This window comes from Haliotis rufescens, unplaced genomic scaffold, assembly GCF_023055435.1.
Source record: "Haliotis rufescens isolate VD_foot unplaced genomic scaffold, xgHalRufe1.0.p SCAF_4, whole genome shotgun sequence".
NCBI lineage: Eukaryota > Metazoa > Mollusca > Gastropoda > Lepetellida > Haliotidae > Haliotis > Haliotis rufescens.
Window position 1 is genome coordinate 1034482 of NW_025964112.1, and position 18940 is coordinate 1053421.

General features: G+C 43.6%; 1 protein-coding gene across 3 annotated transcripts in view; it reads left to right on the forward strand.

Annotated features, from left to right (window-relative positions):
* The window catches only part of LOC124150372 (protein ITPRID2-like), a 75723-nt gene that overhangs the window by 25352 nt on the left and 31431 nt on the right, over nucleotides 1-18940 (forward strand). Inside the window, exons 1-5 of one of the 3 annotated variants that reach the window (XM_048382261.1) lie at nucleotides 5471-6925; nucleotides 13579-14133; nucleotides 14610-14691; nucleotides 14916-14968; nucleotides 15290-15304. In XM_048382261.1, coding sequence (XP_048238218.1) covers nucleotides 6853-6925; nucleotides 13579-14133; nucleotides 14610-14691; nucleotides 14916-14968; nucleotides 15290-15304 — 778 coding nt within the window. In that variant the 5' untranslated portion in view covers nucleotides 5471-6852. Of the gene's footprint in view, nucleotides 1-5470; nucleotides 6926-13578; nucleotides 14134-14609; nucleotides 14692-14915; nucleotides 14969-15289; nucleotides 15305-18940 lie in introns of those variants that run through there. The other 2 variants (XM_048382263.1, XM_048382262.1) reach the window with 2 other exon arrangements.

The window sequence follows — 18940 nt, forward strand, 5'->3', positions numbered from 1 at the left end:
TGCACATCCAAACTATCGTCAGTATCGACTCGATCTGTGTCTAGGCTGACGTCTCCAGCAATCTACGAATTTACCTTAGTGTCTGTTTGACACATCTTTAATCACCTTTCAATAATTGGTCAGTTGATCAATGATGACTAACACATGTAACCGCCACAGGTTCATTAACAACTTCGGAAATCCTCCCGTCACGTTTATCGTGTCGGCCATTTTGACGTCTTGTACTTGATGTAAATGTATTACGACGCGCTGTCATTGTGACTGACTTACTGAGGTAGTTCATTAAAGACCTTCCTCATCTAATGGGGATATTATATGAACACATGTGTTGCGTAAGATGTTTCTGAAGAGCAAGTTCTGCATCCATACGCTCATGTCACCTCTCTTTTTGGGGAACTATTTTATTCCGCGATATAGGTGGTTGTTGTTTGGCTGTCAGTGAAAACATGAGGTCACACGTACTACATAAAATTGTGTTTAGATCTTGGCCTAAATCCTTTGAGGAAAGAAATTGTGATAAAAAATTTATAAGAATTGACCTTCACTTTGTGTGAGTTCATTGGAGTATGAACCTTCATACAGTGAGGGCCAAACATTGTATGTCGCAAGCTCCGACGTTCATACAGTTTGGCCCTCACTCTATGAAGGTTCATACTCCAATGAACTCACACAAAGTGAAGGTCAATTCTTAAGTGAGGACACATTTAACTGCATTTTCAAAGTCATCGCTTTTTATCCCCCTGGCATATAATGTGGGGGGATATAGCTATGGGCATGTCTGTCCGTCCGTCTGTCCATCCATCTGTCTGTCCATCTGTCTGAATCATATCCAGAGCAGAACTCGAAAACCGTTAAATATTTTTTCATCAAATTTTGCATTTATATCTCTTAAGTGGTGAAGTTGTGCCTTTGTTGTTCTATAAGGGTGGTGTTCATATCCAGAATGTTACTAAAAAAAAGTTAAATACTTTCTTACAAAACTTTGCATGTCTACCAGGCACATACTGAACTGGTGCCTTTTGCTATTTAGGAATTTTATAAATTTTTATTTTTTACGTTTCCATGGCAACAAGTTTGATTTAAGTTTTGATATAGGGTGGGTTCACTTATGGAGTATGACAAATAAACTGTTAAATATTTCCTTGCCAAACAGTGCATGTCTTTATATAAAGCACATACTGAACTGGTGTCATTTGATATTCAGGAGTTTTAGAATTGTTTATTTTAGAATTTCCATTGCAGCTATTTTGACATGGGGTAAGAGAAATGTTGGGTCAGTTACCTGCTTTGGGACCATAACGTGTTAAAGTGGGTGGGGGATATAGATGACTTCATTGACTATAGGCTTGTTTAGTTATTGTTTCTTGTAATTTGTCATTTGTTTGCATAAAAAAAAACCACAGAAACACATTTGTTTTACTTTCCATTTCATATGGATGCGACCATGGTGGATCTTTTGTGGGTAAACAATGTATGCTTCTTCAAGAACATTCAACTCTTGACTCATTACATACAGAATTACACATTTACTTGTGGTTACTTTACAGACAGCTGCCGGGGGGATATGTCATCCTTCTGATGACTCTTGTTGTTCCTGTTATTTACAACTCAAAAGAAGTTAAAGAGCGCCTGATTTTTTGTCTGACTATAGTTAATCTGTCATGGCTGGTGGGTATTGCAACACAGCCTTCATGCCGTGGGTGTTCTTCAGCTTGTTTTGAGAAGTAGACATGCTGCCTGTTTGGGAGAGTGAAATGCATTTACAGAGAGGTGTATTTTGTCAAGTGATATCTTCCTGGAAGGTCGCCGTGTGGCTGCTTCCTCCACTTCAGATTGCTGAATCATAAATTCCCTTGTCACTGTATTCAGTGGGTTCCGGGGGTCAGTGCATGAAGTGTCAACTTGGGAGACCCTGATACAAATATATCCAATACAGCCCATGCAAGTCTATAACGTTTGGCAAGTCTTGATTACTGCAGTATCTGAAAATGAAGAGAGTCTCTGGGCTCCTTTTTACTGTATTTTTATTAAGATAATTTGACAGTTGGGTTTTTTTTCTGTAAGATATGTTCATTTCTGAGACAAGATGTTACTCCAAGCTTGGGACTACAGTAGAATCTATCCAACACTCTGTTCATTAGTCCCTGTTCTGTTTATTCTTATACTAGCTGCACATCTCCCAGATATTGGACACGTGACTCTAGCACCCTGGTGGAACAGGTGAACCGGAGAGCGGAAGATCAGTGGCCGGCTCCCAGACACATCAAACCCGAAAATGTTATAAGCAGTATCTCCTCTAATGACAATGTACACTCGGTCAGGGAATTGACTTCTTAAACATGTATTTTACTCCCTAAACCGAGTCCTCAGCACAAATATGTGTGTGATGGAAATGAAAGCATGTCATTTAAGAAACCTTTTTTAGAATCTGAGATTTCATATTCCAGCCTTGGTGGTCTGGTATATAGAGCATCTGCCTGGACGGGGCAGAATGTCAGTGTTTCAATCCCGAGACGGTCAGCGTTACTCCAAAGATGTTGAAAGATGATTCTTGTTGTTTTATATTTGTTGATAAAACAAGGACTGGTCAGTTCACAGTATACTGTATATGAGTGGGCTGTCCATGTTAAGCTGTGGCATGGTATCTCAATGGGCTTGCACTCTAAAACCAGCGTAAGTCCGGACTAGTAAAAGCAGCCACACACGCACACATCTTGTTCCTGACTGTTCCGTGGTACCCCGAGTGTGCGGTGAGTGGGTGGAAAGAGATGGGTGTGTTTTATCGGAGAAGTGGCCGACTGTCTACGGCACAAAGTCTGGAGGGTTGACATATCTCACTGAACAAACAGACACTCTGAACTTTGACCACTTGTGATCTGGATGAAGAAGAAAGGTGACTGATGTTGCAAGAAAGGTAAAACTGTCCCAGGCAATGTAGACGCGTTTACATCACAGTGGCTGTGTGGGGACAACTCTTGTTGAGCTTGTTTGTCAACTTGGCTAAAGCATGTCAGATGGGTCACTTGTGGTGGGTTTTTTTCCGATGACTGGCTTCAACCAGAGGCCTCTGTTGGCATAGGTTGTAATGACAATTTATAAGGCAGCAATGAGGGGCAATGGCATTTTTCACAATTAATTTGGCCTGCCAGAATGGAGGTGTAGGGAACAGCTGTCAGATTATTGATGAAGATCTGGGGGAATCTTGTTAGCAGGAACTGTTCACTGTGTCTACAGGAATATTTCAATAGCATGTATTGTTGGGAGCATGGAAAAGTATCCAATTTCATATTTCATTTGTTTGTTCAGGTATTTAGAGATGGTTCAGTTTGCAGTTTAATGCAGTATTACCCCATTGAGGGGTCACTTTCAACTGAAAGTCCTCTTTCTTGAACATTTAACAAAACAATATGAAGTCTTTAAGGATAGGTTTGTCTGTAAAATACAAGAAAAAAACATTTGACTGGTCTGAAAAAAATATGTCTAATTATGATAAAGATGTGGTGAGAAAGTTTTGACAGAAAGTTGTGGGAGAAAGATGGGAGAGAAAGTTGTAGGAGAAAGTTGTGTGAGAGAGTTGTGAGAGAGAGCTATGTGAGAGAGTTGTGTGAGAGTTGACTGAGAGTTGTGTTTGAGAGAGTTGTGAGAGAGAGTTGTGAGAGAGAGCTATGTGTGAGAGTTGTGTGAGAGAGAATTATGAGAGTTGTGTGTGAGAGTTGTGTGAGAGAGAGAGTTGTGTGAGAGAGAGTTGTGAGAGAGAGCTATGTGAGAGAGTTGTGTGTGAGAGAGAGTTGTGTGTGAGAGTTGTGTGAGAGAGAGGGTTGTGTGAGAGAGAGTTGTGAGAGAGAGCTATGTGAGAGAGTTGTGTGAGAGAGTTGTGAGAGAGAGCTATGTGAGAGAGTTGTGTGAGAGAGAATTATGAGAGTTGTGTGTGAGAGTTGTGTGAGAGAGAGAGTTGTGTGAGAGAGAGTTGTGAGAGAGAGCTATGTGAGAGAGTTGTGTGTGAGAGAGAGTTGTGTGTGAGAGTTGTGTGAGAGAGAGAGTTGTGAGAGAGAGCTATGTGAGAGAGTTGTGTGAGAGAGAGAGTTGTGTGAGAGAGTTATGAGAGAGAGAGTTGTGTGAGAGAGAGAGTTGTGTGAGAGAGAGTTATGAGAGAGAGAGTTGTGTGAGAGAGATTTGTGTGAGATAGTTGTGTGAGGAGTTGTGAGTGAAGGTTGTGAAAGAAAATTTTGAGAGAGTTGTGGGAGAAAGTTTCAGAGATGCAATCCTAAAGTCAGTCAGTTACAGTCGTGGACAGTCATGGACATTCAGTCACTGTTTGTTTCATTTCCAATGTAAGGCTCCCTAGTGCACGTCCAGATGTATCCAGCAAGATGGTCTTGATCATGTTCATGTGACCAATAATATGGCCCTGTCATCACGATGTGTGTCCCAACCAGTCAGTCGGGATAATTGAAAGTGGTTAGTCCTTGCTCAAGTATGTTATAAAAACATCCCAGGATTTATGTGTATGTAAATATTGCAGTGTATGTACTACGACTGTAAGTGTCACCGGGCTGGCGGGGGATTTATGGATCTGTGATGGGGGGTGTGTGTCGCCGGCTGACTCACACACGCTCACTGGGCTCATTTCGCCATGCTGGGAGGAGTAGGGTTATCGCTTGGAAGATATTGGGGAATGATCTGGAAGCTGTGGAGGTATATCTCTTATTTCAGTGTATATCTTACTTTTACTATGAAACTGCTGAGATAAATTGGTTTTTATCTCATATAAAACCTATTATATTGTCATCAATGGTTAAATCATTTTTACATGCATTATTCTTAACTTTTACGATGCAACGGGTGAGATGAATTAATTTTCATCATGTTATGCGAAACTGATTTCTTTCTCTAAACAGAGAGGTAAGTTCTTATTTCAACATGAAACTGCCTTGTGTCCTGTTACACTGTGATTCATGAGTGGGTAGAGTGAGGACATCTGTTCACAGTATTAAGGATTAACCTGGTGAGGGTCGGCCATTGTACGGGGGATGTCAACCACCTCAGTGTCCCTCTGTGCTCTGTTTGATAGTAGTAGCTGTGATGGTCGTGCTTATTGTTCCTGGATTCAAGTCTCTGACAGTTAGGGTGGTTTGTTGAGATGGTGTCAGTTAGATCACTGATCACAGTTTTGAAACATTGTACAGTTCCAGGCAGCCTTTGAGATATATGCAAGTCCCCCCTCCCCCATACGAGGCCCCCAGGCCCGTCACCCTCAAACACAAACCTATTAGTGACTCCAAAATAATGATAACTACACACTTTACAAATTATTAGTTTGAGGACACAACTGCCTCTTGAGTTCAATCAGCAAGTCTTATTTGATTGGAGGTATGTTGGTTAAATCCTTGAGAAGTTAACTGGTTTACTGATACCAGGCTCTGTGGACGAGGGCTGGATGCAGCATGCATGACTGTTAATAGCTAGTACTGAGTCTGTGGAGTGGACACAGCATGCATGACTGTTAACAGCAAGTACTGAGTCTGTGGGGGAGGGCTGGACACAACATGCATGACTGTTAACAGCAAGTACTGAGTCTGTGAAGGAGGGTTGGATGCAGCATGCATGACTGTTAACAGCAAGTACTAAGTCTGTGGGGGAGGGCTGGATGCAACATGCATGACTGTTAACAGCAAGAACTGAGTCTATGGGGGAGGGCTGGATGCAGCATGCATGACTGTTAACAGCAAGTACTGAGTCTGTGAAGGAGGGTTGGATGCAGCATGCATGACTGTTAACAGCAAGTACTAAGTCTGTGGGGGAGGGCTGGATGCAACATGCATGACTGTTAACAGCAAGTGCTAAGTCTATGCAGTGGACACAGCATGCATGACTGTTAACAGCAAGTACTGAGTCTGTGGAGGAGTGGACACAGCATGCATGACTGTTAACAGGTAGTACTGAGTCTGTGGAGTGGACACAGCATGCATGACTGTTAACAGCAAGTACTGAGTCTGTGGGGGAGTGGACGCAGCATGCATGACTGTTAACAGCAAGTACTGAGTCTATGGGGGAGGGCTGAACACAACATGCATGACTGTTAACAGCAAGTACAGAGTCTGTGGAGGAGTGGATACAGCATGCATGACTGTTAACAGCAAGTACTGAGTCTGTGGAGTGGACACAGCATGCATGACTGTTAACAGCAAGTACTGAGTCTGTGGGGGAGTGGACGCAGCATGCATGACTGTTAACAGCAAGTACTGAGTCTGTGGAGGAGTGGACACAGCATGCATGACTGTTAACAGCAAGTACTGAGTGTGTGGAGTGGACACAGCATGCATGACTGTTAACAGCAAGTACTGAGTCTGTGGAGGAGTGGACACAGCATGCATGACTGTTAACAGCAAGTACTGAGTCTGCATGACTGTTAACAGCAAGTACTGAGTCTGTGGGGGAGTGGACACAGCATGCATGACTGTTAACAGCAAGGACTGAGTCTGTGGGGGAGTGGACACAGCATGCATGACTGTTAACAGCAAGTACTGAGTCTGTGGGGGAGTGGACACAGCATGCATGACTGTTAACAGCAAGTACTGAGTCTGTGGGGGAGTGGACGCAGGGAGGTAACTCTGCTTTCACTGGAGCCAGTGGACATAATGGTTGGGCATTTGGTGTAAGCCACACGTGACATTGAATACCTGGATAAGATGTCTAAATAACATTAATAATTGGAACGTGAACAACGCGGTCCTGGCCTTACACACAGTGACCGCGTTCTGTGAATTAGGCTGAGCAAACAATTGATATAGGACAAGAACTCCTCAGTGTCCACACTGCCCCCAGCTTGCTGTAAGAAACTGTACATGTTGTATGATAATGGATAAAAAGAAGAAGCGGGGAAGTTATTTTTTGTCTTTTAGAAGACACAAAAAGAAGAAATGGGGTAAGTGATCTGTTTGATCTGATGTTCCATGACAAGCTGGTGTGTGTGTGACATGCAGGAAATCTATGACATTAACACAATGACATGCAAGCATGTCCGTATCACCAGGGACGACGATGTCTGTGTGACTTGGATATTGCAATGTCAGTGGTATTGTAAATATGAAGTATAAATAATAAAAGGCTAATTGCATGGCCTGTGTTGTGTGTGTGTGTGGGGGGGGGGGGGAGATTAGGAAGAGGGGGGTTACTTATTCCCCCCCTCACTGAGGGCCCAGAGGTGGAGCTAGATCTGGTGTAGTTTCTATGGAGAGATTGCGCAAGAAGAGTCACTTTCTTGAAAGTGTGGAAAAACAAGTGATTTAGTAATCACTGCATATGCCACATCAGCAACCTTGCAGCTATTTACAGTGATAAAATGTCCGAAACAAGTGTGATTATTATTTCACTGAAATACATATCTTTAACTACATCTTGGTGGAATAAATCTCTTATACAGTCATGTACTTCCACATGAAGGCATATCACATGCTGTGACTTCTCGTGTTTAATCCCAGTCAATTTCACCCGCAACTTTGTTCTGATTTTAAATGTGACCACTATGGTATTTAAAAGGCATATACTGGCTTATAAAAGTGTGTTGTTACGGAAGTAGATTGCCCTGGTTGTGTTCTAGGTTTGTCAGCACCATATCCATGGTGCTCTTGGTGTTCACCAAAGTGGTAAACGTCTGAGACCTGCATCGCTTTGGCCTGAGCGCCAGGCAGGTTAGCACCAATTACTGTCTTTTAATGTACTTTTGGTTTGACATGGGGATCAAACCACCAACCTCCTGCTCTCTGGGCAAATGCCCCATGTAATAGAGTGAGTGAGTGAGTATGGGTTTTACGCTGCTTTTAGCAATATTCCAGCAATATCATGGCGGGGTACACTGGAAAATGGGCTTAACACATTGTACCCATGTCGGGAATCGAACCCGGGTCTTTGACGTGACAAGCGAACACTTTAACCACTAGGCTACCGGACCGCCCCCCATCTAATAGACCACAGAGGAGGTCCATAAGAATTCGAAATCTCAGGCACACAAAAAGGTTTTTTAAAATAACATATTTTCATGGCCATATAGTTGTCATAATGTCTTGGTTCAGGGAGTATGAATACATGCTTCAGCAGTCAATTCCGCGGGTCATTACACTGGAGGAATGTTTTGCCTGAGGCGAGACTAGATTCTCATTAGGGGAGATATGGCAGTCTGATCCTGCTATCTTTTGGTATAGTCATGGGTTGTGGCCATATGTGTGTTCATAAATTATTTTCAGTGGCCCATTCAGATAATTTTCACAGCTGTTTTTCCCTTCATGCCAAATGGAATCTGTTTCTGTGGATGATCTGGAGTGGGTATTCTCTTGCTTTCACAATTTATGTTTAGTAGCGTTGGACCCATAAAAGTTGTTCCACTGGGTTCCATAGGGGTTGGCAAAATAGTGGATATGTTCACCTCCTAGCATGGGACTCTCTCAGGTGTCCTGTCAGGGACCAGGGACTCTCTGGGTCGTCCTGTCAGGGACCAGGGACTCTCTGGGTCAACCTGTCAGGGACCAGGGACTCTCTCAGTCATCCTGTCAGGGACCAGGGACTCTTTCAGTCATCCTGTCAGATGACCAGGGACTCTCTCAGTCATCCTGTCAGGGACCAGGGACTCTCTCAGTCATCCTGTCAGGGACCAGGGACTCTCTCAGTCATCCTGTCAGGGACCAGGGACTCTCTCAGCCATCCTGTCAGGTGACCAGGGACTCTCTCGGTCATCTTGTCAGGTGACCAGGGACTCTCTGAGTCTTCCTGTCAGGGACCAGGGACTCTCTGGGTCATCCTGTCAGGGACCAGGGACTGTCTCAGTCATCCTGTCAGGAACCAGGGACTCTCTGGGTCATCCTGTCAGGTGACCAGGGACTCTCTGGGTCATCCTGTCAGGGACCAGGGACTCTCTCAGTTGTCCTGTCAGGGACCAGGAACTCTCTCAGTCATCTTGTCAGGGACCAGGGACTCTCTGGGTCATCTTGTCAGGGACCAGGGACTCTCTCAGTTGTCCTGTCAGGTGACCAGGGACTCTCTCAGTCATCCTGTCAGGTGACCAGGGACTCTCTCAGTCGTCCTGTCAGGGACCAGAGACTCTCACAGTTGTCCTGTCAGATGACCAAGGACTCTCTCAGTCATCCTGTCAGGTGACCAGGGACTCTCTCAGTCATCCTGTCAGGTGACCAGGGACTCTCTCAGTCATCCTGACAGGTGACCAGGGACTCTCTGGGTCGTCCTGTCAGGGACCAGGGACTCTCTGGGTCGTCCTGTCAGATGACCAAGGACTCTCTCAGTTGTCCTGTCAGGTGACCAGGGACTCTCTCAGTCATCCTGTCAGGGACCAGGGACTCTCTGGGTCATCCTGTCAGGTGACCAGGGACTCTCTCGGTCATCTTGTCAGGTGACCAGGGACTCTCTGAGTCTTCCTGTCAGGTGACCAGGGACTCTCTCAGTTGTCCTGTCGGGGACCAGGGACGTTCTCAGTTGTGCTGTCAGGTGACCAGGGACTCTCTCAGTCGTCCTGTCAGGGACCAGAGACTCTCACAGTTGTCCTGTCAGATGACCAGGGACTCTCTCAGTCATCCTGTCAGGGACCAGGGACTCTCTGAGTCATCCTGTCAGGTGACCAGGGACTCTCTGGGTCGTCCTGTCAGGTGACCAGGGACTCTCTCAGTCATCCTGTCAGGTGACCAGGGACTCTCTCAGTTGTCCTGTTGGGGACCAGGGACGTTCTCAGTTGTGCTGTCAGGTGATCAGGGACTCTCTCAGTCGTCCTGTCAGGGACCAGAGACTCTCACAGTTGTCCTGTCAGATGACCAAGGACTCTCTCAGTTGTCCTGTCAGGTGACCAGGGACTCTCTCAGTCGTCCTGTCAGGGACCAGAGACTCTCACAGTTGTCCTGTCAGGTGACCAGGGACTCTCTCAGTCATCCTGACAGGTGACCAGGGACTCTCTGGGTCGTCCTGTCAGATGACCAGGTACTCTCTGGGTCGTCCTGTCAGGGACCAGGGACTCTCTTGGTCGTCCTGTCAGGGACCAGGGACTCTCTGGGTCATCCTGTCAGGGACCAGGGACGTTCTCAGTTGTCCTGTCAGGGACCAGAGACTCTCTGGGTCGTCCTGTCAGGGACCAGGGACTCTCACAGTTGTCCTGTCAGATGACCAGGGACTCTCTCGGTCATCCTGTCAGGTGAGCAGGGATGTTCTCAGGATATTCAACTTTTGTGATATTCAGCTTCTTCCCTTAGCATTGGTAAATAATGTGGGAAAGATATTGTTTTTCTCAAATACTTATTGCTTACATATTTGTGGAGCTTAGTGACTGAGAGGTGTCTGAGAATGGAACAGAATGATAAGCACTTGTTGCATCTTAGTGTTTTATTATCCATCTTTTGTTTCAATTTCAGACTAATTTATTACTTTATTGATATATTGTTCGTTGATTTATTAGCCATTTTGACAGCTGCACTTCCTGAGTAGAAGGTAATGATTGAAAAAATTCACACAAGTAGAAAGTGTTTTGTTGTTGATGAACTCATGTGAGGTGTTGCTGGTGCACACGGAGGAAGGAGGTGTGTGTGGTGGTGTGTGTGTGTCGTGGGTGGGGGTTGGCTGCTCTTGTGTGTCCTGGCAGCAGGGGGGATCTATTGTAGGTAGGTTAATGCTTTATGACCGTGATAACAGCAGTAGAGACAAAAAAGTTCTGTTGTGTGAATTGCCTCTGATATGAAGCAACTTGTAGTTGTTTAGCTACATGTATATCCATTACACATGCTGTTTTTAGGTATATCCATTACACATGCTGTTTTAGGTATATCCATTACACATGCAGTTTTTAGCTATATCCATTACACATGCAGTGTTTAGCTATATCCATTACACATGCAGTTTTTAGCTATATCCATCACACATCCAGTTTTTAGCTATATCCATAACACATGCAGTTTTAGGCATATCCATAACACATGCAGTTTTTAGGCATAGCCCTTACACATGCAGTTTTTAGGCATATCTATCACATGTATGTGTTGCAAGGGAACACTCAGGGTGACCCATCTCTGCTTGTTGGTGTGTAAGTACAGACCTGAAGGCAGTGTCAGGCGTGACAACACAAGCTGTGTCATGTTTGACAAATTGTGTTCATGGAATAGCATATCATTTGTAAATGTGTAGTCAGTGGAGTTTGTACTGTGTCGGGGACACAATGGTGGATACCAACTTCCATGTATCTTCTTTTTGGTCACCTTTATTTGTTCTCTGCATCCTGTCTATCCGAAACCTACCACATCTGTTTATCCCACCTCCTCCAGCACCTGTATATCCCATCCCCAGAACATGTCTATACCACCCCCAGAACATGTATCTCCCACCCCAAAACATGTATCTCCCATCCCCAGAACATGTATGTCCCACCCCCAGAACATGTATGTCCCACCCCCAGAACATGTATCTCCCACCCCCAGAACATGTATCTCCCACCCCCAGAACATGTATGTCCCACCTTCTCCAAAACATGTATGTCCCACTTTCTCCAGAACATGTATATCCACCTCCAGAACATGTATGTCCCACCTTCTCCAAAACATGTATACCCCATCTCCTCCAGAACATGTATATCCACCTCCAGAACATGTATGTCCCACCTTCTCCAAAACATGTATACCCCATCTCCTCCAGAACATGTATATCCACCTCCAGAACATGTATGTCCCACCTTCTCCAAAACATGTATACCCCATCTCCTCCAGAACATGTATATCCACCTCCAGAACATGTATGTCCCACCTTCTCCAAAACATGTATACCCCATCTCCTCCAGAACATGTATATCCACCTCCAGAACATGTATGTCCCACCTTCTCCAAAACATGTATACCCCATCTCCTCCAGAACATGTATATCCACCTCCAGAACATGTATGTCCCACCTTCTCCAAAACATGTATACCCCATCTCCTCCAGAACATGTATATCCACCTCCAGAACATGTATGTCCCACCTTCTCCAAAACATGTATACCCCATCTCCTCCAGAACATGTATATCCACCTCCAGAACATGTATGTCCCACCTCCTCCAAAACATGTATATCCACCTCCAGAACATGTATGTCCCACCTTCTCCAAAACATGTATACCCCATCTCCTCCAGAACATGTATATCCACCTCCAGAACATGTATGTCCCACCTTCTCCAAAACATGTATACCCCATCTCCTCCAGAACATGTATATCCACCTCCAGAACATGTATATCCCACCTTCTCCAAAACATGTATACCCCATCTCCTCCAGAACATGTATATCCACCTCCAGAACATGTATGTCCCACCTCCTCCAGAACATGTATATCCACCTCCTCCAGAACATGTATATCCACCTCCAGAACATGTATGTCCCACCTTCTCCAGAACATGTATATCCACCTCCAGAACATGTATGTCCCACCTTCTCCAAAACATGTATACCCCATCTCCTCCAGAACATGTATATCCACCTCCAGAACATGTATGTCCCACCTTCTCCAAAACATGTATACCCCATCTCCTCCAGAACATGTATATCCACCTCCAGAACATGTATGTCCCACCTTCTCCAAAACATGTATACCCCATCTCCTCCAGAACATGTATATCCACCTCCAGAACATGTATGTCCCACCTTCTCCAAAACATGTATACCCCATCTCCTCCAGAACATGTATATCCACCTCCAGAACATGTATATCCTACCCCCCAGAACATGTACATCCCACCTCCTCCAGAACATGGACATCCCACCTCTAGCACCTGTATATCCCACTAGAATTAGAAATATGTGTTATATCATCAGTTTTGAAAACCTTGTATATGTGACTCTTCACATGCTGTTCCTGCAGTTACACTACAAATGGCTGACACTGTGTGCTAAATGTTCACAGCAACAGTACCATTTGCTTCAGCCTTGACCTTACCTGTACGAATGCCAGAACTATCAATCAAGAAAATCAGTAATTGCTTTGCAAGAATGCATTTTCTTATTACCCCGAAGTAACATTTGATGCAGCATGGAACCATTTCCCTGCTTTGCTTAATGAACCACTTTTGCAGTAATACTTTGTGTGTTGTACACGTTCTTATCTTTGTAGTGTTAACTGGACAATTTCGTGGTAGAGACTGAAATTTCTGAGACATTGAGTACCATCAGTGCTGCAGTGTAGGTGATGTGATAAGACTATATAAGATGTCAGAAGATGCTGGTGTAGTGCAGCTGAGAGCAGGTCAAGCATCAATGGTTGTCACTGGACTCAAGACGCCAGCCTGCCTTCCTGAACCAGCTGCGCTTACCATGAGGATCACCTACTGACTTGTTGCTCTGCTAGGATTAACTACCAACCAAAACATTAGGTTCAAGGCAGGTGTGCGAGTTTAGAGTCAAACGATATGATTACCAGATCTTCCACTTATGAAGTGTTAAAATTGTAGATCAAAATATGTTGCTATATATGCTATTGTTTATTTCTGCAATTGACATAACGGTTTAATGTACAATATGCTGTTCTTATAGTATAATATGTATTTCCATGTTGCTATTTGTTTTCCAGACTTTGAAGAAACTGCCAACTTTGATCGAAACAAGAACATCCAAAGAGAGGCTGTAACTGATTTGGATGTAGACCAACCAATCAAGGAGCCTGGTACTTCAGATCTTGAATCAGAACAGCCAATTGGAGAGCCTAATACACCTTCCAACTCCAGACGACTTGTCAAGGCTTTGTTAAACAAACGGGATTACTTACGAGCACAAGTGCGACATTTTCAACAAAATTTCTCAGGATTCCGTTTTATACGTCGCCGAGGAGTTGCAGCGCGAGAAGATGAAACTGTCCCAGTGCCCTGCTGCAGTGATGAAGACCTCCCAGACTTTGTGACAGATGGAAACAGAGATTGTGAGATCCAAGATGTCTGCCATGGTGATGCGATGGCAGTGAAGCGGGCTGTTGATCGGAGCGTGTCTGTCGAGGGCGCGGCTCACGAAGCAGCGATGAAGGAAGGTGGAGGAACAGCAGGCGGGCCCTATGGGGCTGCAAAACCAGCAGGCCCAGGTCAGAGGTCAGCCCCATCTAGAGCAGGTCAGAGGTCGGCCCCATCTGTATCAGGTAACTGGCGTAGAGATCGGCTACAAGATCTCATAACTATCCCCAAAGGTGGTGGTGTTGCATAGTGATTAAAGTGTTTGCTCGTCACGCTGATGACCCGGGTTTGATTCCCCAAATGGGTACAATGTGTGAAGCTCATTTCTGGTGTCCCCAGTCGTGATATTGCTGGAATTTTGCTGAAAACAGCATAAAACTCTGCTCAATCACTCACTCACTCACTCCTATCCCTGGGACACAGGTGACCCTTTCCAAGGGTGTCTGTGGAGAGTTATGTCCCTTAGTTGAAACAGCATCCTATGATCACAGGTTCATATCCTGGTTCCCATCATGGTGCTTGTGGGTTTCACCAAAGTATTAATGTTTACATCACTTCAAGCTTCCCTGCCCTACCAGCTGGTATGCCATGAAAACATTGAAATACTGTTCAAATGTCATTAAACTCACTCACTCACTCACTGTTGACCTTCCAATTACAGATATGATGGGGACAGGGGTCAAGAGCTGGACGGAGCTGATGGAGAGCCTGAGTCCTAAAGTGGACGAACCGTTGCCAGAAATGTAAGTTCTCATCAGTCGCAGTATCCTCATAGTTGTCATGGTAACATGGTGACTTTCTCAGAATGAAAATACAAAATTTGATTACTCTTTTAGGATGTTCCCGAGTTTTACCAAAATTACTTAGAGATCACATTCCCTAGAATGTCCGAATGACCAATCGGTTCAGATATATTTCAGGACTAGACACTGGGACAGAATAAGTGTAAGAATGTTAAATGTTTCAGGACAAAGGCTGATGACGACGCCTTTGTGGATGACCTCCCCCTTGGAAGTGAAGGTAGGTGGCGCTGTTGGTTGTCTTTCTGGATGAGGGGTTTATGTCTATACACTGACTGCACATGATATATACATATATATGCTACATACTGGTGTTCTGTCTAGCATGCCTTTCAACTCTTAGGTAACCTTTGCTATTAGAATATATTTTTTAAATTTTGTGAAAAGCCGATATACCAGCAGATTTCCTTAAGAAGACGATGTTCAAAGTCTTTGACACTGAGGCTAAGTACTTGATACCACCAACTCATTGCTGTAATCCACTTCTAGTGTTTATGTCCTCGTGTTTGTCAGTTTTCTTAAAGAAGTACTTTGTCTTCAGGTTGTTTCTCTCCAGGTTTGTATAGAGGAGAACTCCCCCTTTAACTTCCTTGTCCTGTTTAATTCCATGTTGCTACTAACCTAGTTTGCACAAGGCCAGGGATTTATCTACGATTCTGAACTAAGTGCCCTTGGCGGGCACACTGGAGAAGTATCATTATTTTGTTCAAAATTGGGATCCTTTTTCAAGTTCTTATTTTCCTAAATTCATAGGTATTTCACATCAAATTTAACAATGCTTTCATTGAATAATGTTAATCTAAGCATTAAGGCCTCCTCTTGTATACTGGCCCTATTTTGAGTGTTGCAAATCACTTCTATAGAGTCATAACAGTAGATATAGCAGCATGAATTGGGAAATGTTTAATTCTAATTTGGGAATATGTACTGACATAGGCTGCAGACTTGGGTCTGGAGGTCCTCAAAGCAGGTCGAGATAAATCCCTGAGAGCACCTCATTACACCTGCAATCGGGGGCCGTGTAACTTAACTGAATTAATTGTTTTGATGATGATGAAACCCGTAGATTATCATGGTTTGTCCTGTTCACATCTGTCAGTTTACACCATACAGTGAAACCTCTCAATTCAAAGTCTTGGACACCAGGAAAGTATATGTTCTCATCCTGAGCAAGATGGCTGTTGATCCTAATATCCGCTGCAAACAAATATGTGCAATGTCCAAGCTGTAGCAAAGTCCTTGGTAATTAGTGTGAGGTGGAGCTAGCTTATCAGAGAAGTGTCCAATCTATCAGTGTCCGCCAGGCGATGGAACGGCTCATTCAGGGTAAAAATTAAGATGTAGTTTGATATTTGGAACCTGGAAAACACATCGTCTGATATATTGCCTTATCCATCTTCATCAGGGTGATTAAAGGATTAATAGAGACAGATTGTTGAGTTAGCGAGGTTTGATTGAGTGAGATTAGAGTTAGCGAGGTTTTAGTTAGCGTGGTTTTAGTTGGGGAGGTCTGAGTTAGCAAGGTCTTAGTTAGTGAGATTTGAGTTAGTGAGGTTTAAGTTAGAAATGGTTTTAGTAAGCAAGGTTTGAGTTAGCAAGGTCTGAGAAAGTGAGGTTTGAGTTAGCAAGGTCTTAGTTAGTGAGATTTGAGTTAGTGAGGTTTAAGTTAGAAATGGTTTTAGTAAGCAAGGTGTGAGTTAGCAAGGTCTGAGAAAGTGAGGTTTGAGTTAGCAAGGTCTTAGTTAGTGAGATTTGAGTTAGTGAGGTTTAAGTTAGAAATGGTTTTAGTAAGCAAGGTTTGAGTTAGCAAGGTCTGAGAAAGTGAGGTTTGAGTTAGCAAGGTGTGAGTTAGCAAGGTCTGAGAAAGTGAGGTTTGAGTTAGCAAGGTCTTAGTTAGTGAGATTTGAGTTAGTGAGGTTTAAGTTAGAAATGGTTTTAGTAAGCAAGGTGTGAGTTAGCAAGGTCTGAGAAAGTGAGGTTTGAGTTAGCAAGGTCTTAGTTAGTGAGATTTGAATTAGTGAGGTTTAAGTTAGAAATGGTTTTAGTAAGCAAGGTTTGAGTTAGCAAGGTCTGAGAAAGTGAGGTTTGAGTTAGCAAGGTGTGAGTTAGCAAGGTCTGAGAAAGTGAGGTTTGAGTTAGCAAGGTCTTAGTTAGTGAGATTTGAGTTAGTGAGGTTTAAGTTAGAAATGGTTTTAGTAAGCAAGGTGTGAGTTAGCAAGGTCTGAGAAAGTGAGGTTTGAGTTAGCAAGGTGTGAGTTAGCAAAGTCTGAGTTAGTGAGGTTTGAGTTAGCAAGGTCTGAGTTAGTGAGGTTTGAGTTAGCGAGGTCTTAGTTAGCAAGGTTTCACTGTATGTGTCAGCAACATGGTGTGTGAGGAGGCCATGGTGAACGGGAACTATGCAGGTGCCGTTGACTTATTGACATCTCACCCTGGTACACTAACACGGATGTTTCTAACATTAACAGTAACAGTGGACATACATGCTGATCTCCAGGGTCCAGGGGGTAGCCAGTCACCCCCTTCACCAGGGGAATCTCCCCCTCAGCCAGTCACCCCCATCACCAGGGGAATCTCCCCTTCAGCTTCTCACTCACCTCTCTTTCCCTTCCGCTCGTCCCCCCACACATCCCCCAGATCTATAGATCATCTCGGTCCATTGTCCAGAAAGAGAGGGTTGCCATGGACACAGTTAGGCACTGTCCAGATGGAGAGGGTTGCCATGGACATAACTAAGCACTGTCCAGATAGAGGGGGTTTCTGTGGACACAGCTAAGCACTGTCCAGATAGAAAGGGTTTCTGTGGACACAACTAGGTACTGTCCAGATAGAGAGGGTTTCTATGGACACAGCTAGACACTGTCCTGATAGAGAGGGTTTCCATGGACATAGTTTGACAATGTATACTCACAACACATATTAATACAATCTCTTTGAAGTGGGAATATTTGCCTATAACAGAATGTGTGTGGAACTGTTCTGTGGAACTTTGTGTTAATTAAATCAACTTTATGTGTGTGGGACCGTTCTGTGGAAACTTTGTGTTAATTGAATTGACTTTATGTGTGTGTGACTGTTCTGTGGGAACTATGTGTTAATTAAATCAACTTTATGTGTGTGTGACTGTTCTGTGGAAACTTTGTGTTAATTGAATTGACTTTATGTGTGTGTGACTGTTCTGTGGGAACTATGTGTTAATTAAATCAACTTTATGTGTGTGTGACTGTTCTGTGGAAACTTTGTGTTAATTGAACTGACATTATGTGTGTGTGACTGTTCTGTGGAAACTTTGTGTTAATTGAATTGACTTTATGTGTGTGTGACTGTTCTGTGGGAACTATGTGTTAATTAAATCAACTTTATGTGTGTGTGACTGTTCTGTGGAAACTTTGTGTTAATTGAATTGACTTTATGTGTGTGTGACTGTTCTGTGGGAACTATGTGTTAATTAAATCAACTTTATGTGTGTGTGACTGTTCTGTGGAAACTTTGTGTTAATTGAATTGACTTTATGTGTGTGGGACTGTTCTGTGGGAACTATGTGTTAATTAAATCAACTTTATGTGTGTGTGACTGTTCTGTGGAAACTTTGTGTTAATTGAATTGACTTTATGTGTGTGTGACTGTTCTGTGGGAACTATGTGTTAATTAAATCAACTTTATGTGTGTGTGACTGTTCTGTGGGAACTATGTGTTAATTAAATCAACTTTATGTGTGTGTGACTGTTCTGTGGGAACTTTGTGTTAATTGAACTGACTTTATGTGTGTGTGACTGTTCTGTGGGAACTATGTGTTAATTAAATCAACTTTATGTGTGTGTGACTGTTCTGTGGAAACTCTGTGTTAATTGAACTGACATTATGTGTGTGTGACTGTTCTGTGGGAACTATGTGTTAATTGAACTGACATTATGTGTGTGTGACTGTTCTGTGGAAACTTTGTGTTAATTGAACTGACATTATGTGTGTGTGACTGTTCTGTGGAAACTCTGTGTTAATTAAATCAACTTTAAATTTTTAGCCTACTAACCATGCTAACATGACTAGTATCTTGTGCCAGATTGTGTCCATGTTCCCATGAAAGTAATGAAAACATGACATGTTTTACACCTTTGTGCCAACATCTGAAAACTGGAAAAGTTAACTGAAGCCAGTTAAAACTTACACCATCCTCATGAGATGACTGTAACAGGAC